Source organism: Crinia signifera, chromosome 4 (genome assembly GCF_055691185.1).
Source record: "Crinia signifera chromosome 4, ASM5569118v1, whole genome shotgun sequence".
NCBI classification, from domain to species: domain Eukaryota; kingdom Metazoa; phylum Chordata; class Amphibia; order Anura; family Myobatrachidae; genus Crinia; species Crinia signifera.
In genome coordinates, this window is record NC_139220.1 from 266,008,843 (window position 1) to 266,032,612 (window position 23,770).

Genomic DNA, 23,770 nt, shown 5'->3' on the forward strand with positions numbered 1-23,770 from the left:
CCTCTTCCTGCGATTCGCAACCCCTCACGACCCCCCCTCCCGCGATTCACGAAACCCCCCGTAGCGCACCCCTCCCGCGATTTGCGGGCCCCCTCGGCACCTCTCGCGATTTGCGACCGCCCCGTAATTCACACATTCGGGGACCCCCCCTCCCGCGATTCATGCCCCCCTCACGCAATTCACGGCACCCCCCATACCCCCCTTCCTGCAATTCGGAACCCCCCACGACCCCCCCTCCCGCGATTCATGCCCCCTCCCGCAATTCACGGACCCCCGCACCACCCCCCTGCGCCCACCCTCCCTTGATTCACGCCCCCCTCATGCAATTCACGGCAACCCCCCACACCCCCCCTCCTGCGATTCGCAGCCACCCCACGACCCCCGCCGTCCTGCGATTCATGACCCCTCCCGTGATTCACGGACCCCCGCACCACCCCCCCTTGACTCACGGCACCCCACGCGCCCCTCCCCCAATTCACGGAGCTCCGCAACCCCCCCTCCCGCAATTCACTAACCCCGACAACCCCCCTCCCGCAATTTGCGGACCCCCCTTCCCACGATTCAAGCCCCCCCGCGCCCCCGCCCACGATTTGCGGACCCCCGTGACAATGGGGGATCCTGTACCACCCCAGCAGGTACCGCCCCTAGGTGGGAAATCCGGCCCTGGCGGCCGCAGTGCAGGTTTCCCCACTGCCCTCTGCACCAGCGCCACAACTTTTATCAATGTCTTGCCCACATACCACTATTATACAGCCTCCTGCTCTCATGCACGCTCACTCCCTCCCAGTGGGAGGAGACGCTCACCCACTGCCGGGAGCTGCATACTGTCCCCCACCCTCCTCCAGTTCTAGGGATGCCCATCGACCATCAATGATTTTCAAATAATCGATGGTTTATGGCCGATGTTGAATACTTTTGCCATCAATGTGGGAGGACACTGCCCTGCCTCCTGTTCTCCTGCCCCGTAACTTCCGCCAGTGGAGACCCGCTAACCCTGTGTTGCCCACATTCCCCTATCATGCTTTACCGCCCAGCCTCCTGCTCTCATGCACCCTAACTCCCACCCAGTCAGAGGAGACACTGACTCCTGTACTTCTGTGCTGCCACGCTGGACCCTCACCCACTGGCAGAAGCGGCACAGTGTCCACCACCCTCTTTAGTCCCCCGTATGCCCACACACCCCTATCACTACCCAGCTTCCTGCTCTCCTGAACCGTAACTTCCACCACTGGGTAATCGCTGCCGCTGTGTTGCCCACATACCCCTATCATGCCTCATATCCCAGCCTCCTGCTCTCATGCACCCTAACTCCCACCCAGAAGAGGAGACACTGACTCAGGGCCACCGTCCGGTACTCCTGTGCTGCCACGCTGGACCCTCACCCACTGCCAGAAGCTGCAATACAGGGCATCTTTCATACAATTCTAACCATATTTCTCACAATACAAATGTTCACCTTACGCCGTGTGAAGAGCGCCCGTAGGGCGCGATGAATCACCTAGTAAACAATAATCATCCCAAAAATGATCCCGGGCTGTAACCAGCAATGTTTGTGTTTCAGCTCTAGACACAGTATATATGATGAATACAGGGTAATAATGTATAATTCTTACAAACCTCTGCTGTGGGCACCCCCTCTGGTGGCCGGCAGTGTAAGACAATCATTCCTTCAATGGGGACTTCTTTTCCTTGAGGGTCTTGCTCAAAATTTTTGCGCAAGTCTGCAGGAAGAAGATGGTGGAAAGAACACACTTATTCTGGGTAAAATAAATGTACTTAGGTTAGAAGAAATTGGATATATTTATCATTTATGATTTGCCTCATCATCAAAGGTTTAAAGAGATACTGGCAATCCTACAAAACAAATCATATTTGTCAAACATCCCCAAAATTTAGTGTAAAAATAAAAACTGTAACAGAGCGTGAAATATGGCACATTAAATTAGACACATCATTCATCATTCTATAATGGACATGGACCACTTATTTCCAATCTCTACCTCCCTTTTCTACATACAGTACTGTAGCTGTCGCTACTTTTACTATTTTATAAATTTTAGAATTCTTTAAATAAGGCTTCAGTAAAAAAATAACAGCCCGTAGTAAATTGTTATAAGCAAAATGTAATTTACAAAGGTTGGCAAACAATTTGTATTAACCAACTAACCATCCTAAATCCCAGTGAAAGTGTCTAGGTCGACATAGTGCAACTTTTTGGTGCCAACATATTGAACCTTTTAATCCACACGCAAATCCCTTTTGTTTTCCACTAATACCCCTTTTACACCGCCACAAAAACCCGGGTCATTGACGGGTCAGACCCGGGTCAGCGGTGGTGTAAATGGGTCACGTCATGTCCCTTTACACGGACGTCCAACCTGCAGACCGCAGCATTCGCAGGTTGGACGGGGGGGGGGGGGGCACACACAGCCTCTGATGCTGTCTGCTGTACTCTGCAGACAGCAGCAGTCCACAGGTGCTGGGCTGCCCCCAACACGGCTATCGGCGGTCTCAGCGGGGGTGATCACAGTCCCAGCGCTTGGAGATGATGTCATCTCCAAGCACCACCTCCGTCTACACTGCAGGTAGGCACCTCAGTCTAAATGGGGTAAACCCCGGATCCGACCCTGCTTGGATCCTTGTTCCAAATGCCGGGTCGGATCCGGGATTTTTGGTGTAAAAGGGGTGTTAGTTACAGTACTGAAATCGTTACTGTATAGCATAAATACAATATCTACAGTAAGTGCTGATGCCATATTTCATTTTGTTTCGTGTACTGTCATTTTGTATAAACACTATTATGTATTGTTTTAATTCAACCCATCTCCACAACTGGTACCTCTGTACCCTGGAAAGTTTACTGGTGGATAAAGGGCATCTGAAGAACTGTGAAAAAAGCCCAGGTCATGCCAGCTGCAGAGAGGCGGTTTGTTGTGAAGAAAAATAAAGTTTAGCTGGCGTTCTCTAAGAATGGACTTAGATAGGGATCAATTTCTCATGCAATTACTGAGTGTTTATAGATTCTTCATAGTGTACATACTATACTAACAAAACATTGTATTTCATCCATGGAGCTTACAAGCAATTCGCACAGATGCCCTTCTGCTCTTGGAGGTGCCCAGATTGCTCCAAGCTACACATTGGCACCAGTAGTCCTCAGAGCCATGGAAATCCTCCACTTGCTGCCTGGTCACATTAATCAGGACCTCTAGAACCTTGAGACCTAGAAAAGCACACAAAGAGGAAATGCATTGAAGGCACATTTAAGATAATAATAAGTCATCACCCTCACGCACAACCTTACAGTCATCAGCTTTTACAAGAACATTCTATAACAAGCTACAATTTGGTTTTGTTGATTGAACCAATATTCCTGAGAATGGCATTCATCAGTTCACTATAAATCAGCAACAGCACTGAGAGGAGACTTGATAGATTGCATTCTTCAGAATACGGGCCCAGCTAACAAAATGTATATTTTCACGAAGTATAGGGAATGCTCTGGTATGTATTTTATGTGTGCATTAACAACACCCCTATGTCTAGATCAATTATTTACACTTTACACAAAAGCAAAGGGCAGTGCTGTTCACATGTTCAAGGGCAGGGCTGGCACAGGGTGCAATGCCACCCTGCTGTGATACTGGTTACCATATAAAATAGTTAGAAACCAGTGACTTCATTGAGAGTGGACACTCATTGAGAGTAGACACTTGTAAGGATATTGATATCCTTACAAAAAAATAAGGATCAAATATGGTTTGAGGTAACATGTTTAAAAAAGGGGCAGACTAGATGGGCCAAGTGGTTCTTATCTGCCGTCAAATTCTATGTTTCTATGTTTCTATGTTACACCGACAATGGGCGGCATTCAATGAGGCTGATTCGCCAGGTTTTTATGGCGATTTTGTGCTGTAAGGTGAATTTTTGACTAAAATGGTGAGTCACCCTATTCAATGACCAGATGGCGAATACATTTGAAGGTTTTTTTCGCCATGATTCACCGAGTAGCAAGAGAAATTTGCCTTAGGCGCTGGGGATGACTGTGATGTAACTCGATGCCCAGCAGCCACCACGTAGGAGGGTTGCCAACCTCCAAAATTACACAAACCAAAACAGAGATGTGGGGCGCTCTTGGGTATCGGGATGAAGGAAAGTTAAATCAACACAATATTTAAAAAGTATCACAAATTTATTACACAATAATGCATGGAAAACACATACCAAATGGTACTAAATGACTCTAAACATATGTAAAAATAAAATAAAAATAAAAATAAAAATAAAACTTAAAAAATAAAATAAAAAAACAGGTGGTAGAGGCATCGACTTCAGGTAAAAAATTTGAGATAGAGACATTCATCAACTGTGCCACACAATACGTGATTTATCTCTTAATATGCCCATGTCACATGTATTATGTTGGACGCACCACGCGACAACTTAAAAACAGAGTGACAGAACACCGAAGGAACATCCTGAATAGATGCACTAACCATAGCATCCCAAGACACTATTCTGAGATGCATAATAGTGATCCTAAAGGGATGATGGTGATAGGATTGGAGCACATCAAAACAACAAGTCGGGGTGGGGACCGTTTCAGGACCCTGTGCAAGCAGGAGGCGGCATGGATCCTGAAACTACAATCCCTTAAACCCCAAGGCTTGAATGAAAACATAGATCTAGAGTTCATTTGAGCTAGTATCCACCATTCGGCTTACCATCTGAACCAACCATGGGTCTCCTATTTTGATATGCATCCTCTGAAATGTTCTGCCCGGTTTTGAACTCCTTCTCTTTTTCCATACAACTTCCTTCTCCCGAGCTCACCCAATTACTTAATTTATATTAAAGACCAGTATACTGTATGAATTTATTTATTTATGTATTAATTTAGATAGTATAAAATCATTCTTGTGGTCCCATATATTCTCTTCTTCATCAGCATGTGCCCCTATATGTGAGTGTGTATGATATGTAAGCACACACATGTACGGGCATAATAGCTGAGATATTAGATGAGTAAAGAACTATACACATGTCACTTGAACATACTAGTGATTGGTTCCCTCTCCCCTTATTTAGGTAAGGTGAGATTTGCATACATTTAATCTTATTTTACCTGCTATCTTTGTCTATCTGTTCTTATTACATGCTTAGATGTACAATAATATTTGTTTACCTCTCATTTTAATGGATTATCTTGCAACAACCAGACGCGACTCATTGCGTATATATAGTGGGGGTTTTTTCCCTTAAAGAAGTAATGTCCTTGATTAATTGTGGACATGCAGTCTGTCGACATTATAAGAATGTAGATGGACTGCAAACACAAGATTTATTGATTCATTTGGTTTCACATAAGGATGTACATGTATGTATTTAGATAAGGGAACACCACATGTCTGTCCGCAAAAGCTAAAGGAAAGAAAAGCCGATAAAGCGGCTTATGCAAGAAGTACCAACTATATGTTGGTTCCAGAAATTGAACTATTTAATTCTGCATGTGTGTAAATTTTTATAAAAAATATGCTTTACACCATATATAATTTATTTTCATTATTATTTTTTATACATTTATTCTCTATCTATTCATATATATTTATATTTTTTCTAATTTCTAGTATTTATTATTTACATTTATAGATTATACTCTACTTTTATTTTTATTTTTATTTTTATGTTATTGTTATTTTTATTTTTTATTTATCTATTTTTCATTATTTATTATTCACTGTTTATCTTAAGGAATTGCTTATTTTATGTACTGTCACAACTACTAGTCCAACAATATTGAAAAACTGCACTTGCTACTAATGGGATACAATATCTTACCCATAAGAAACAATACTATGCACTCCTAATGGGAGAAATACAGTTTGAGAAACCACACAGGTGATTAGACAATGAGAGACACCTGAGCTGAATTAAGAGACCAGCATTTAAACAGACCTGTGAGGATACACCTCACACTTGGTTGACAAAGCCGCCCAGTGCGCGGCGAAACGCGTTCCAGTATTACCCAGGAAAGACGCTCTCATCTCCACAGTATCTGCTTGACGCTGAGCCGACTGCTGACACCCCCTCCAAGCCGCCGAATACATCACTGTCCACGGACGCTGTGGCAGAGCGCCGTGTGATTTCTCAAGCGGAGAAAGAGGCAGGAGAAAGCGGGCACTGCCAGATACCACTTCGAGCTGACCGGCGTCACACACCTTAAAGCCGAGCGGAGGACGGAGAGAGCGGGCGCTGTAGTGTTGAGTTTTCCACTCAGCGCAAAATTGAAAAATACGCCAGCTGATCAACCACTGGTAAGAGCTTGAAAGGGGACAGGACGGACACTGTTTCACATGCAACAACTACAAACAGAAGTCCTTGCTCCCAATCTCGCTTTATTTGTATCATTGCTTTGCAAAGTTAAGTTTGATGAATACTGAGTGTGCACACTAGCGATATATACAATACCGGTCTCAATTAAACAACTGGACTTATAAACCTTTACAAGGAACTGCATCCAGTAGATTTTCACATATATCTACCTGCCAGACCCTACCAAAGGGTAAAGGAGATCAAATCCACATTGGTGGATTGCGCTAAGTTATCAATTGCACCTTAAAAAGTTGGATGTGTTCACATCTATTAACTGCAAAGTCCAATCTTAAATTTATTATTTATTCTGCAATTCCTTTTTCTTTTTATTTTTAATTTATTATTTTTTCAGTTTTTATTTTATTTTTTAAGTTTTATTTTTATTTTTATTTTTATTTTTATTTTATTTTTACATATGTTTAGAGTCATTTAGTACCATTTGGTATGTGTTTTCCATGCATTATTGTGTAATAAATTTGTGATACTTTTTAAATATTGTGTTGATTTAACTTTCCTTCATCCCGATACCCAAGAGCGCCCCACATCTCTGTTTTGATTCACCGAGTAGCAATCGCTATCTTTTTATGGTGAAGTGAAATGTGAACTTTTAAAATAAAGTGTTTTGTTTTTTACATTTGGTGTCAAAAAATCAGGAATTTTATTCTGAGGAGGGGCATGCTATTTTTATTCATGTGCTGTAAGCACATGAATATATATTTAATTTGAAAAACAATTTTTTTTATTTTTATACACAGACCAGCCAGCAGGGGGCCGGAGCCGAGCCGCTCATTAGATATTCATATATTCACTTCACCCGATCATTACATATGAATGATCGGGTGTAGTGAATATACCCGGTCCCCTGCTGGCACCCCCGGGGGGCAGCCTGTGCTGCCTGGCACCCGGGGAGCCCACCTCTCCCCCTCAAACGTTCTGGGGCAGGCAGGGAGACTTCCATCTCCCTGCCTGCCGCCGTCCTCAGGCTCCCTGCGGCATTCGCTGCAGGAGTTAAAATTTGCCGGTCAGGGGCAGCGAGCCCCTGACTCGTTGAATACTTGAGCCGGCGAGGCTCCGGAATGCGGCGAGCTGTGGCGAATGTGCAGCGAATCCTAAACAGGATTTGCTGCACATCGCCAAAATGCTCATTGAATACCGCACAATAGGTGATTCTTTAACAATCGGATGGGGACGAATTCAGCTCTGTTCCGATGGTGGAGGGACTGCGCATGTGTGTTTTTGCACATGTGCAGACCCTGGAACGAACAGCTTTGACAAGTTACTCACTGGGACGTTCTTTGCGGGGAGGGAGGCCAGGGGTGACCGGCGGCGGAAACGGGGCTCGCCCATGTGAATGCCCAGCATTTTATGGGCACCCCCAAGGAAGGTTTAATACTGTACATCTCTCCATTAATATTGTTGAAAAATGACAGCGCCAGCAGGTCTTTTGCAGACTGGGCCTAAAATGTATTATTTATTATTTTACCTTTTGCTCCTTTGCAACCTATTCACCATCAGTCATATCTGCCAAACTTGAGCTGACACTGTCTTCTATTATTATACCTGGCTAAGACTGGATTATGACTGGATGTGTGTGTTTATGGACAGTACCCGTGGCATGGATCTTCAGACTTGCTCGGGGAAGCAGATGCAAATGTGTTTCTATTTCTCTCTTTTTTTCCCTCATATCTACATTTACGGGCATCCTGTATTATGCCAGTGACAATGGGTGATAAATGAGGCTTCCTATTCACTTTCTGATCCTGTTTATTTTAACTAAAGTATATTTAAATAAATGGGTGTGTTTTTCACAGTTGCGACCAATCAGATGATTCTTAATCATTATCTTATTTTGGTTTTGGCTTTGCCAAAATCACCCTCAAGAATTTCTAGGTGCCCATACACGGTACAATTATTGTATACAATATTGTATACAATATCGCATCTCATCCGATCTCGGTTTTGCAATGAAATCAGATGAGATGAGATCTACTGTAGTACAAAAAGTATGTGCAGCACATACTTTTTGTACTAGATCTCATCTCATCTGATCTCATTGCAAAACCGATATGCAATGAGATGTGATATTGTATACAATATTGTATACAATAATTGTAACGTGTATGGGCACCTTTAGACTTTAGTTTTATTTATTTATTTATTTATTAACAGTTTCTATAGCGCACACATATTCCGCAGCGCTTTACAGAGTATACAGTAGTTGCTCATTCACATCAGTCCCTGCCCCAGGGGAGCTTACAATCTATATCCCCTACCACATGTACATGCACACACAGACATTCTAGGGTTAATTATTTTTGGGAGCCAATTAGCCTACCAGTATATTTTTGGATTTTGGGAGGTAACCGGAGTACATATATATAGCGCACTTTCTCCAACAGGACTCAAGGCGCTTGCACATAGCAACATCCCATCTTTAATAGAACTACCATCTAAGTAAATAAACCCCATGTCTGAGTAAGAGGGAACATTTGCAAATAGACAATCACAAGTTCAACAGTGACCACCATCATCATCATCATCATATACCTAGGAAGATAGGATGACATTACTTCGGTCAACACCATATGGTTGACATGCATTAGGTTGACAAGTACAACATGTTGACATAAGTTTGAAAGGTTGACATACAGTAACAATGGTCAACATAAGTTTTTCGTTTTTTACACGTTTTCCTTTTGTTTGATTTACTATCCAGATAGAATATTATTGGGAACATTACCTTGGGGTGATCACAGTGGTAGCAGAGTGAGCCACCTTGCCTGAAGGGTGGTGGGGGTACAAATTTCCACTCATTGTGGTTACATAAGATGAAACATACAAAATGACATAAAACACACAAAAAAAAATTCATTTTAATTTTGACCTTTTGACCCTGATGACCTTTCATACCAGTCATTCTTACTCATTGCCAACCTTTTACGTGTCAACATTTTGTACCGGTCAGCCATACGGGGTTGACCTAATGACGGTCTACATCAGGGGTTCCCAAATGTTTTTTCTTTTAATCACTGCACCCTAGTTTCATCATTTTGTTAAAGGCACGCCTAGGTCAAAAGTGTTCTATAGAGATATGTGGGGGGATTTTTTTTTTCATTAAGTGAAACGAGTTTATATGTCATCTTAGGGTTCAGTTATGTAGTAAGGGACAGGATACACTTCGATGTGTCCACATATGTAATGATTGGCAGCGACAAACTTTGGTTTTGCCTATCACATTATTTTTAATTGGTCCTCAACTACCAATCTAAGGCACCCCTGCTAGTACCTTAAGGCACCCCAGTACACAGTTTGGGAACCACTGGTCTACATAGACAAAGTAGATCTACAAACAGCACCCCATCATCCCCCTCCATTTACACCTGCTTTATCCACAACTTTACTAAAATAAATGCTTCTTTTATCTGCTCTACATTTATTGCAATTGCGCGTATGCACCCACAGTGCACTTGGCCAATGTTAAAATGCCCATCCCAACTCTCTATGCTTATTAATGCTCAGGCAAGTATACGTGGCAGAATCACATATGTTTGCATATGTATATACAATATATACAGTATGTGGACCCAGTTCTGTGTATGTACATTCTGAATTCATGCAGCATTATGACAAATGGGGCAGCGTGGACTCTGCATCTGCCACACAGCCTTTTATGAAGTTCTTTATCAGTCTAATTGGTACTTGTGTATTATCACGCGCCCAAGTTTCTTACGTACGGCACCATAGGAAAATCGCATCTCATCGCATTGCATGGGCCATTGTAATGGCTGTGCGATGCGATCCGATTTTCCTATGTAATGTATTCAGTGCTCTTTTATTTATATTGTATAGGGTGTACAATGCCATTAGGTATACAATAATGACATACAATGAGGTTTTAGGCACCCCCCACTATCCACGCCATCCCGAAGCATGGCGAGCGCAGCGGAGCCCATCCGCCAACCTTTTCATACCCCTACTATCCACGTCAGCGTGGAGTCAACTTAATATAGTGTGGCGAGAGCAGCAAGCCACCGAGCCCGAATCGTGGCGAGCGCAGCGAGCCCCGTCAGGTGCCGCGGATCACTTTACATGTATTCCGCGTCCCCGCGCGGGGCTCACCACGCTTGGGGCGCGGTGGCTCGCTGCACTCGCCACACTAAATAAAATTGACTCCACGCTGGCGTGGATAGTAGAGGTATGAAAAGGTTGTAGGAAGCATTCCATCCACCCCTCGCGGGGCTCGCTGCGCTCGCCACGCTGCGGGGTGGTGTGGATAGTGGGGGGGTCGGGGGTGCCTAAAACCTCATTGTATGTCATTATTGTGTACCTAATGGCATTGTACGTCCTATACAATATAAATAAAAGAGCACTGACTACATTACATAGGAAAATTGCATCGCATCGCACGGCACTTACAATGGCCCATGCAATGCGATGCGATTTCCCTACGCAGAATAGCCCACTAAGCAAATAGCTTAGTGGGCGCCGTGATAATACACAAGTACCGTCTAATTAATTTTCATGCTCCTGGTTGGCTTCTATATAAGGAGGATGTATGAAGTATATAATATGTAATATATGGATGAGAATGTAGTTATAATTATAATGCACAATGATGCAAGCTTAATAAGTTCCAAGGCTGCTGGAAGCTTGGATAAAACTATAGAAAGAAGGTATACAGTAGGTTTTCAATGTATTATATTAGTTCCTTTATGTTATGTCTTTCTCAGAAGGGGGTTTATTTGTTTGCATCATGCAGTGCCCATAAAAATCACATATTTATATGTATTCAATTATGAAAGGGTCAAATTTAGTTACGGAATGTACAGTAAAAGCAATTATAATATGGCACTAGAGAATGCTGATGCCGGAGCAAAAATGTACAATTTCTTGGTCTGAGGGTAAAAATAATAAAGCATTTTTATATACAGTATACTGTACAATATAATCACATATAGCTGCATCAAAGCATAGATAATATGTCATTCATTTATTGTATAAAAAAATGAGACTGTGTGTTTTATGTATCGGTGTAATTCAATATTTACAGAATGCAAAACTTGTCCGATCTCATGACTTCTGTGGTCATTAACTAATAACAGTTGCCAAGGTCACAGCTGAATAGGTGTGGTGAGCATTAGCTGGACGTGGCACATGCTGGGGAGGTGGGTGAGCAGTATCTGAAAGGGCCATCTTGTTGCAACATAATTAGTTGCAATGACAAAGGTCATATACTGTATGGACAACAGGGAGGGGGAAGGGTCAGCCTATAGTTCTACCCACCCAAAGGCTGTGCTATGAACCAAAAGGTGGCACTCTTTCTGTCTCTGCAATGCCCAGCCTTCTTCTCATTGAAAAACAATAGCCTCTGTGGGACCTGCCTGACTGACTGACAGCTGCTTCCTGCTTTCTGAATCTGCAACAGGAGAGGAACAAATTCAACATAAGAGATCCCCAACAGGTAAGATAGTGTATGGAAGGACGGTGGGGGGTGCGTATAGATTAGGGTAGGTAATACCAAGAGTAAGGGAGCAAGGGGTTAATGATTTGGCGATGCAGGTTTTTTTATGAGAGTACTAAATTAGGAGTAGCAATTACTGATGCTGTATGTAGTATATGGCGGTCACTGATAGTATATGGCAGTCAATGATACTATCTGTTGTATATAGTGGTCACTTATACAGTGTTTAGTATATGGCAGTCACTAAAGTTGAATGTAGTGCATAGTGTGGTCAATTATGCAGTGTATATACATATTATTTGGGTGAGTTATTTTGTTTCTGTGCAGGGTAAATACTGGCTGCTTTATTTTTACACTGTAATATAGATCTCACTTTGAAGTAAACCCCACCCAAATCTAACTCTCTCTGCACAAGTAACATCTGCCCCACCTGCAGTGCATATGATTTTGTCCATCTAAGAAGGATTTTGTCAGAAAGAGTGAACTAGAATAAGGCCCTTTGTCTCTGGCAGTTGCTGAATTATATATATCTTCGTACTTCCTTAAATAGCAGAAACAAGAAGTACACTGGATTATAAATATATTGTCTTGGCTTTCAAGTCCTTAAGCCTTTTCTGTGTTGGAGTAATGGTGCTGAAATAGTTACTGTATAATCAGTAAATAGGGGAAAAGAGAATTTGTGGGACCTATCCTTAAGGTGCATATAACCTTGGGGCAAGATTTAAGAAAGATTTCCATGGACAGTTTGATTCTTCACAAATGACCTGTGCATGTTAGTCATAACATTGTCTACATGAGTCCAATCCCCATTCTGTTGTAGTTATTGAAGTTTTAATAATAAACAGGTGCCAGTTTGATGCATAGTGACAATGGTAGAAGGAGTATTTTACAATAGTTTACCAAATGGGAGGATATAAATTTCAAATACAGCATGTTGTCATTTATTTTAGTTACTACAGGGTTGTCACTCCCCGGAAACCTGAGATATCCCGAACAATACAGGTGATTGGTGGGAAATAATGAATAACTCAGAAGAACAAGGTGGAGTGATGGATGAGAGGGATTTTTGCTGGTTGCAAAAGAGAGGCAAGTAAAAGGGGCCACCAAAGGGTCGGTTAGTGATAGTAATTACCATTGGAATGGTAATTATGGTCTGTGGCACATTTGATCTGCTTTCAATGACTGGGAGACACAGGGATAAAATGTTAGTTTAAGTAGAGGCGGAATTAATACTGGTGCAGTACACCGAGGACTAAGGAGTCCACTGCTGCCACCCTCTTCTCTTCCTACCACCCAATGTATCTCCTTGTTACACTTTACCTCCATCTGTCACCCATTGCCATGTTGCCTATTGTAAACTTGGGTTGGGGTGGAGAAGGGGGCCCAAATTAGATTTTTGCACCTGGGCTCACCACCCACAAGTTGCGGGTGTAGGTAAATGTTGAGGTACATGGATATTGACAATTTGATCAAAAGTTCACTAAGATCCTCAAATGTTTTCAGAAATTACATTTTTCATTAGTATTATTACTATTAGTAGGTCTTTACAGTCCACAATGGGTTCCTTTGATCTTTTCCTGTACTATATTCAGATTTAGGTACTTATGTAGTATCTGGGCTGCCGATTTCTAAATCGGGTACATCGCATCGCATGCGACCATCGGATGCGATGCGATGCGATGACCCGATTTTTCCATAGGAATCAATGTTAAAATGGACTGAGTCCATTTTAACATGGAATTCAATGGGAAAAAGGGGTCCTTTTCATACCCCTACTATCCAAGTGGGCATGGAGTTGGATATAAACCTGTGGCGAGCGTAGCGAGCCACCGAGCCCGAAGCGTGGCGAGCGTAGCGAGCCCCGCGAGGGGACACAGAATACCGTCCCCTCGCGGGGCTCGCTTCGCTCGCCACGCTTCGGGCTCGGTGGCTCGCTACGCTCGCCACAGGTTTATATCCAACTCCATGCCCACTTGGATAGTAGGGGTATGAAAAGGACCCCTTTTTCCCATTGAATTCCATGTTAAAATGGACTCAGTCCATTTTAACATTGATTCCTATGGAAAAATCGGGTCATCGCATCCGATGGTCGCATGCGATGCGATGCGATATCGCATCGCATCGCATCTGATTGTATGCCTTAACTTAAGGCATACAATCAAAAAATCGGCAGCCCAGATACTACATAAGTACCCAGATTTATTATTCATGTTTCAAATTTTTTAACTATTCTAAACTTGTTTTATAGTTCTGTGAAGTTTTGGCTGTGAGTACATCATCCATTTTTTGGAATAAAGAGACGCGTGTTTATTCAGTTAGGGGATAGTGTATGGATAGTAATTCAATGCTGCCGCAGTCATGTATTTTTTTGCATTTAAAATACCTCTTTTCTATAAATATTAACGTCGGAAGCCTAGAAAATAAGACTAGATGGCGAGAATTGAATCTGAAGTGCAGAAAAATAGGACATTTATTGTGCATTTGCTCAATTCAGAAGAACAGGGTTATTTCGGGGATACAAATAAATTCAGTGAAATGCTGAATATTAAGCTAGGCACAAATATGTTAAAAAATATTTAGTCCAAAATTCAAATAGGGGATGCACATCAACTGCCACTGAGTCAGTTTGGAAAGGCAGTTGGTGGTAGTTGCTGTACCTCCTCTATTTGAATTTTGAACTATGCTGCTGCCCCTCCTCTGGAGCTTCCCTTAAAAAGATTTGAAAAGTGTGTTTGACTAGGATCAGAGCCCTTCAATGTTCTTAGTTTACATATCATATCAAGTGCCCTAGTTTTGGGCAACAACCTGTAGTCAAAAACCACAGGATAGTGTATTTTACAAAATGTGTATACAGATTCTATGGGAAACATTGATCTGTCCACTTGTGTAATTCATTCTCTTTCCCACTGCAACAAATACCGAATTTCACGAGTCCATGGTGAGGGGGCGGGGCGAAAATAACACAAATAGCATAATTTCACCCCTCCCCCAATCCACAGACTGGAAAATTGCCATGTTTGACTGGTATGGGGCGGGGCTTGGTGAGGTCCTTGTCCCACCCCCATGACACGGAGTATGTGGTCAACTCTCCAGGGAGAAAAAAAAAAAAAGTATGGTGTAATTGTATAATAAGACATTATCGCATTTCAGGGACAGTTTTATGATGTGAGATGGGCTGCCGAGACATACAGCGGGCCAGAGTAATACAGGGGTGCAGGAGGTGTGGCCACTCCTCATAAAAAAGAAATAATTAAAATACTGTGTTCTTCGTAGCACTACAGGTTCTTAAGGGAATGGAGGTAAGGTGAAGATCACACAGTAAGGGTTACATTATTTAGTGAGCATGAGTAGAGATGGAAGGGTATCTATTATAATGAGTTCATATGGTCAACTTGGATTTTCTTTGCAACTGTACAGGTGGTGCTGGAAGCATTTAGGGCGTAATGGGCCTGGAGCATGAAATGTACAAGGGCCTATTTTGAGAAGTGGAGGGGGTGGTACCAATGCCATGTAGGAATTTAGAAACCATATGTCTCCCTAAATATATGTAAGTACAAAAAAATTATAAACGTGTAAAATAGCAATGCAATTTTAATAATTACGATTTGTAGCAAACCATTTGGCAAGCTGGTGTCTGTCTGATGATCAGCATTCGGTCATTATTGTTGGTCTATTTTTTGTGGAGGCCTGCACCTTCATCCGCCCAATTGTTTCTGGCGCTGGGAAGTTTAAGCAGTCTCTGAGTCATATATTATTCTAATAACAAGCCCCTTCTGCAATCCTGTACTATCTCTCACCATGCTTCCATACAATGAATGGCTGTCGGCACTCTGATTGGTAGATAACTCCAGTCATTCACCAATCAGCATGCTGATAGACACACTCACTGTCTGGCTGCAGGTTGGGAAGCAGTAAGAAGATGCGGCCTGGCTGATCTGATATTTTCTACTGTCTCCTAAGAATCTCAGGAGACAGATGCTCACAGGCCAATCAGCCCCTGCTCGAAGGACCCTAGAATTGGGAGACCCTTGGACAGCTGCCTATTAAGTCCATACATTAAGATTGCCCTGCAGGAAAGACAACAATCTTCATTGAAAATACTACTATACTGTATTTCTTCTCTCATGTGCAATACTGGAAACCTTTCTTTAAAAGCTACTGTAAACTAACAGTTATAAAAAGGTTAAACATTAATAATTATGGGAAGAATATTATTAGACTATGTGGTCTATTAAAATCTGTGGTTCTGTGGTTGCAGCAACTATTAATTATTTATTGCTACATATCACAGTGGTGCATAATAATGTACAACTCAGGTTGGCATTAAGGGGCTCCTTTGAAATCTACGGTTTAACCCCATCTTGATTTGAAAGAGATGAAGATCCGGCAAGTTTCATCCTGATTCACTACAAATGATGTATATGGTACAGTTAGCTATATATAATCATTCTAATATGTGTTAAAAACAATATTCAGATTATTGAGACTATAACGTATATGCACAGGTGAATTTTGTTTCCATTTATTTATTTTCAGATGGTTTTAGTTAATGTTTCCCTTTTCTGTGATTCAGTCCTGTACTGGAGGTATATACAGTATCCTATGGGGTCACTGCTTGCTTTGCTGTACATCTTAGGATCAACTGATCACAAACAGATAGCTTTAATAAACATACACAAGGCATTCCTGATTAATCCCCTTGGTGCACAGAGCACCAGCGTACCGCCCGGTTGCAGAGGGAATGGAAGATGGATGATAAAGCCTGTAACTAGAAAAGCCAGCCTTTATCTTGAATGTGGACAACAGCCTTTCTTGGCCTAAACCTGGTGTTTAATAGTCACATAGCTTCTTCTCAACATATGTTCCCATAATCCCCTTATCTCCTGCTCATTATCGCTGCTTTGAAATGTCCATCAGCAGCCGCGTGCTGGGGTTTCTCTTGCCAAATGTGTTTTCCTCCTTTGCACCTGGCTGGGCCTCTGAAGGCATGGGATGATAAATGGTGTGGTGTCTCCAGTCCTCACAGCAGTTTACAAGGCTCGCTGAATGCAAGCCTGTGCATGTAAATGTTGGATTCACAGGAATCTACACATACAGTACAGTAGGAACACAACTTAAAATAGAGATGAGCAGGTTCGGTTTTACTCAGATTAACTCGGTTCTTATTGCCAATATCGGATTTTTCCGATTGGCTATCAGCTGTCACATGTTTTAGATAGCCAATAAGATCCTGCTTTGAAATTCAACTACATTTGAGTAAAACTGAACCTGCTCATCTCTATTTAGAAAGGAGATAAAAGTGATGAAAGATTTCTTCACACTGTGCAAATGTGTTTGATGCTGTGGTATTTAATAATTTAGAAGTTTCATCATCTTTAGAATGATCATTTTGCTATACTGTCCAACTGCTTGTATCACAGTGCACCTTATGGTGGCAGTAGGAAAAGAAAATACATCTCTTTGTGACAACATGGTCACCAATACCCAGGAGTGGGTACATGCCCACCTAGCCCTGGAGCCCAGCAGAGCTCATGATGGTCCAGCTAGCAACAGGGCAGAAACTAGGATTTCTGTCACCCGGGGCAAGGCTGTCATTTGGTGCCCCTCCCCACCCCGTGCTATTGGACAATATTGCCTCATGTGCCCCAAATGCCATGAACTTCTCTGCCCCCCCCCCCAGCAGTGTGTTCCACTACATAATTGCATGCACTTATACAGTGTTCTAAAGACCCCATATGGAACACTACATACCCCTACATGTTGTACTACATCACTACTTGCTCTTATATGCAGCACTACATCATTATATACTATGTGTACCTATATACTGCACTACATACCACTTTTGGACAAAACAAACCTGTATGTGTGTGTGCTTACCTCACAGCATGACCTATTCCATGAGGAACACAATGCTCTGTTTCTGGACTTCCCTCTTACTTTTTGAATGCCATCCCCTGCTTTGAACATAATAAATTGATAATTTTATAAAAAGGTATTTCAACACAGGCAGGGCCGGACTGGGGCCAGAAATTGGCCCTGGCATTTTGAGCACACAGGCCCACCTGCAGTAGGCAGGACCCTTGCTGCGCAGCAAAAAGTGGTTTCATTGAAAGGAGGCCTGGCATCAGAAAAAGCAAATTACACATTATGGAACACACCGTAATGCCCTTCCAGAATGTGGTAAGTAATAAGTAGAATCTGATTGGTTGCTATGGGCAACATCTCACACTTTATTAAATTTACCCATATGTCATGTATCTTTATTATGGTCATAAAGTCCATCTGACACACAAAGGCCCTGTACATACTACCCGATCCCTGACAACACTGATAACAGTGGTTCTCCACTAAACCAACTTGCAACGTCCATTTATTTTCCACACCCAGCAGTAATATATACCACTCTCTATAAAACAGAGAACAGAATTGGAGCGCTATTACACCTCAACCTTTGCTAATGCCACACCCAACTGAGATGCACATTGGTTGCAGGGGTAATCTGCCACTGTGCACAATGACACACCATGAGTCGCACATCGGAAATTGCACCAGCCCTATGGAGGCGCAGAATGACCATCTGAACATGGCCACCAAGTACAACGAAAGAAGCTAATGGTGACAAACCCTTAACTTAAATTGCCTCTCTCAGCGACTAAATCTGTTCTTTCAATCCCCAATAGTAATCATCGCGACGCATGCGCTCCAAAGTAGAAACACATGCTGTGACTAAAGACATTCAACTTTTGCATACAACATGGACAACACTGCGTCCACCTCTGAATCAGGCCCCATTGACGATGAAGGAGTTGGTGGTGTGGTTTGTATGTGCTTGGATATTACAGGAAATAGACATTTAGGTCTCGCTCGACTGCCTATGCTCTAAGCCAAAGTTTCTGAACTTGACAATGACATTATTATGAATATGCTGCAGGGGACGTACAAAAGGGTAGATGTTCCTAGTTAGTGTCCTTACCACTACTTATTACGATTTTACAAAGACTACATGTGACAAGACAGTTGTTGTCCGGATCTGGATTGAAATAATTCCAGCCCGAATAGGTGGCTTTATTGTCTTTTGCCTAGGCATAAAAATGGTCTTTTTCATCCCTCTGCCAACAACTTTCTCCACCGGTGCCTTATTCAAACAAACCATTTCACCATCAGAAGCCTCATCATCAACTTCCTCCTCAACACCTGCTACACCAGTATCCTTCTCATCCTGGTATACAGTACTTCTACAATAACATCCTCAATCTCAATGTCAGCAACATGGTGATCCTCCCAGCACTTGCAGGGGGGATGCAAATGATGGAAGGAACCTCCTCTTCACATACAGTGTTGGGAAGGTCAGGCCTAGACATCGCAACCGTAGACGCACTTGGACTCTTGGAAAACCACATTATTTAAGTTTAGTATGGTAAGTGTTGAGCTCTTTCTGTCTTTATTTAAGCAATGTGGCCACAGCCCAATGCACCTCATCCTGGGATTTGCTAGTGTAGGTGTGCACCCCTATTCCTAGGAATAGTGCCATTCAATCCTGAATGAGTGTGTGTATGCATAATATAATATAATAATATATATATAACATAAAATATATTTTTCAAATAATAATCTCCATCACCTGTCTCAGTGAAGGTATTATCACTGCGATTTACATTCTTCATTGGCCTCCATTAGAGGCTTTTGATATTTTTGGCCTTGGCTTTCAAAGAAGCATAGGTTAGACGAAGAGAAATTAATTGGTAACCCTCAGAGATGTCAGAAAGGCAGATTTTTGTCATGCTCCTTACTCAGTGCTAAGTGCTCTGTGCGTTCACAGTGCCGCTGTTGTTTTCCTCTATAAAATTATCTACTCAAAAGGAACAGATTTAACCGGCATGTTTCACCCCCAGCAATTTAAAAATCCATTTGCAGGCTGAGCGCCTCATCATGCTGAATACATCTGGAAATGGACATTTATCTTGCGAGCATTCAGAACTGAGATACTGTACACCATACTGGTTGGTGAGTTAAGCATTGACTCGGATGTCTCCCATTTCTCAGACTCTCCGAAAACCTTGGGCATTGTGTGAATGGAGGGGGTGGGCACAGACTCAGCAGGAATCCTTGTCATTTACAGAAATATATTGCCTTGACCTTTGTCCATACAAAAAGGAATGAAACAGCAATTACTACATTCATTTGTAAAGTCTAGTTTGATATGGGAACGGATGACAAGTCCATTCTACATTCATTAAAATAAATGACAACCTGTGGACACCCTCCAGTAGTAAGTGTGCCCCCATTGGAGAGTAGGAAGGACACACTGCCTGGATAATCCTAACATTACCTCAATATTTGCTCTTTAACCATGGACACCGTGAAGGACAGGAGACGTGTAATGTAAAAGATTTTTAGGGACGATAACATTATATTGTACATGCACTAAATCAGAATCATTAACACAGCTCATAGGGCAATATATCAGCTTCAGAATGCTGATGTGTGTCCTGTTGTTCCCAACATTTCAGCATCCAAACTGATCTACTAATCAGGGAAAATTCCATGGGGAAGAGAGTGAATTTCATAGTGGTAGAAATGTGCATAAGTCAACCTCTGTTTTATCCCCTACTCATGTAAAATGTTCTCCGGTATAAACATATTACTTTTTGCTATATGATCTATAATTATTCCAGGAATGCTTCAATAGTGTATGACTAATTGGTCAGTGCTGATGAAATCTATTTCATATGTTTATGATTACAAAAGTTCATACCTGCTACACCTGCACCCATTGTCGGACTGGGGCATGAAGGGCCTACCAGTCCAACATTGGATACTAGTGGGCACGTACGTCCAAACCATCTGGTCTCTAAAGCCTTGTCCCACGGAGTATAGGCCCTTATTCTGATCCGTACCGCCGATGTTTTCACTCTGCACATGCGCAGAGGTCACTCTGCGCATGTGCAGGGGAAATCGCCGCACAAAAAATGTATACGCCGCAAAGGGGGCGTATAGGGGCGTGAGGGGCTTAATAGCCTCATTACCCTATGCATACGCCCAGCGTTTCATGGGCGTTCCCATGCAAACGCGGGGCGTATGCATGGTAATGAGGCTATGACGCCAGTGATGGGGGCGGAAAGCTGACATCGCCGGATGTCAGCTCTCCGCCCCCATACAAGCTTTCACACGGACGATTGTCCGTGTGGTCTAAGCTTGCGGGAGCTGGTGGAGCGTGCGGCCCTGCCTTCGATGGTCGCCGACCATCGAATGCAGGGGGCAGCTCCCACCATGGTGGAGGCGTACGCCCCACCATTTTCATGCGGATCGCCAGCCGTCCGCGTACGGACGGCCGTGGTGATCCGTATTGTAGGCGGGGATTGGTTTGTGCGGCCGGAGCAACGTATGCGGCTCCGGCCGCACAGATCAGAATAAGGGCCATACACAGCACCTATTTGCGGTGTGCTAAAGGACTAAAAACCGGACTGCCACGGAGAGGCAGAGGGATCTGCAAAACAGCAGCATTAAGACTGCATCATACGAGTGTACGCCCCCAGCTGAGTGAAAGCGGACTACTCACAGACGCAGGCACAGTGAGCGGGTCTCACGCTGCGGTCTGTCTTCCTACACAGCAGCCTCTGTATTCATCACTAACGCTGCCCTCAACCCTCATCCCTATTCAGGATTGTGCTGGACTGTGTCGGTACGTAAAAATAAGCTACAACGCTAAATACACCACTTTGATATAAAGGTTAACAAACTCTGCACGTTGAAAGCTTTAACTGACTTACGGATTTAAAGGTGAAGAACTGTGCACGTTAAAAGTATTATTTGATTGCCGGATACAAAAATTAATTGTGAACAATCAGCAACATCTAAAGAGATTTAATTTATATACACAACCTGATTAGTGGTTCTAAAGGACAGCCGTCCGCTCCCTACTGTTTTCAATGTCTTTCTATCAAGTATATTATTTTAATATGATTAGTATGATTGTTTTTGATGTAACATGCCAATAAATTTATAAAAAGTGTTCAAAAATCAAAGTGTCACATGTGCGCTCTCTTGAAACTTTTGTTTAAAACCACATTCTAATTTTCAAAACCAGCCTGTGACATTGCAGGTAGGAGCTGATTGGCTGGCTGTTTATCACTCTCCAGTTTATCACTTTTTGAAGCTTGATACATCTGGCCCTTTATCTTAAAATTAAATGACTCCTATAGCTGGATAATGCACAATGCTGGTGCTACAGTGGTCCCCATGAAAAGGACAAAAACAAGAATCTATAGCTTTGGCAGACTATAACATAGGCATGAGACCATTCAGAGCTTTATTATTTACATGTATTTCTATGTATTATTATATTTAGATGAAAGTAATGCTGACACAGTACGGGCTTCATTTATGAAATACAATATGTCACATTGATAGGGTTGGTAGCCTCAATAAATAGAGGTGATATTACATTTCTTCCAAAGCAGATGACATGGAAGAGTAAGATTTCAATGTAAGTAAATGTCTGTGGAGGTTAGGTAGTCCAAGGACATTGAGGTACATCCGGTTTCGCAGCCGTGATGGGTTAGCAATACTTGTACCTGAGCATCACCTGTTGTGCTATTGCCATTTCACAATGGCTATAACAATTTGAAAGCAGTAAAAGTAATTGCTCTATGGTTAGGTATAAGACAAGCAGTGGCGTAACTAGTGTAAGGCAGCCCCAGTTGCCGCTTGGGGGAGCAATTACTCTCACTGATTAAATTGTATGTACACAGAGCCAGCTATTGGCTTCTGTGTACAGGATGGGCAGGCGGTTGGGGGTGCTGGGGCGGCCTGGGATGCGACGGAGCCAGGGGAAGCAGCAGTGTCTGCTGGTCTCTAAGCCTCTCTCCTGCTTCAGCTTCTCCATTATGTGTGTGACATCATCATGTCACATGCTGGGCAAACACGCTGCAGAGGATCCTGGGGGGGGCACCACAAACTTTTTGGCAGGGGGGGAGCAAAATTTATAGTTACGCCACTGAAGACAAGCCAGCATATGTATGAGCAATGAGCAATTGCTACGACATCTGATAATTGAGAATTAATAATTAACCATAGGGTCACATACCATATTGATGTATAGTCTTCCTAGAGAGCATTTATAATTGGTAAATCTTACATTTATTAAGTCAATATTTTGCAATTAAAGGTAAAATATAAAGATATTTAAATATTTAATCACAGTTCATTGATAGTAGTAGGGAATTAATAGCCCACGTTTCTATGCATGTGCAGTAGTAGAGCACAGGCTAGACATTACATTTATTTGCAAATATTGGGTTTGATTTTCAGATTCAGTGCATACACAGAATTGCTTTTGCACTATGTGGATTTTTGCCTTATTTCAACAGATTTCTTTTTTTTTTTTTTCCAGTTCAATCTTTTTTTCCCCCTAAAAAATACAAGATAAGCTGTTTGGTCATGCCCCAGATCCTTAAGAATAAATTTGCAGAGTTTGAATAAAAAAATCCCTGGAATTTAGGTTCGGCCAGATGTTCATTTTGAAATGATCGATAAGAGCGCTCACTTTCTGTGACATGCATATAATGATGAGATAGACGAGCAAAGGACAGATACTCAGCCCAAAGCAGTGAAGTTTGATAATGTTACTGACTACTTAGCATGACTGCACATCCACCAACATTTCAATATAGAAAACATTCCACATTAAAAAAAATAAAAAATCTGGATTTTATAGGTACAGCTCCAATAACCCCAAATCACACTCATGCAAACCGTTCCATCCCATTTCACCGCAGATACCAGTAATATCCAGCAAAGAAAATGTATAACAGTGTAGAGATCAGTAGCAGCTCTTACCGTTTTCGAGGAGAGGGGCTGCCGCAATGTGCCGCTCCCCCCCTCCGCTGCTGCTGTCACCGCCGCGTCCCAGCCGCCGTGCTCCACTGCCGCTGG

The 23,770-nt window shown here is 42.6% G+C and overlaps 1 protein-coding gene across 2 annotated transcripts in view; it reads right to left on the reverse strand.

Annotated features, from left to right (window-relative positions):
* Positions 1 to 23,770, reverse strand: part of UNC5D (unc-5 netrin receptor D) — a 525,831-nt gene that overhangs the window by 301,874 nt on the left and 200,187 nt on the right. For both annotated transcript variants that reach the window (XM_083184486.1, XM_083184487.1), the window contains exons 3-4: positions 3,080 to 3,223; positions 1,618 to 1,721 (exon numbers count right to left, since the gene is read on the reverse strand). In XM_083184486.1, coding sequence (XP_083040612.1) covers positions 1,618 to 1,721; positions 3,080 to 3,223 — 248 coding nt within the window. The remainder of the gene's footprint in view (positions 1 to 1,617; positions 1,722 to 3,079; positions 3,224 to 23,770) is intronic.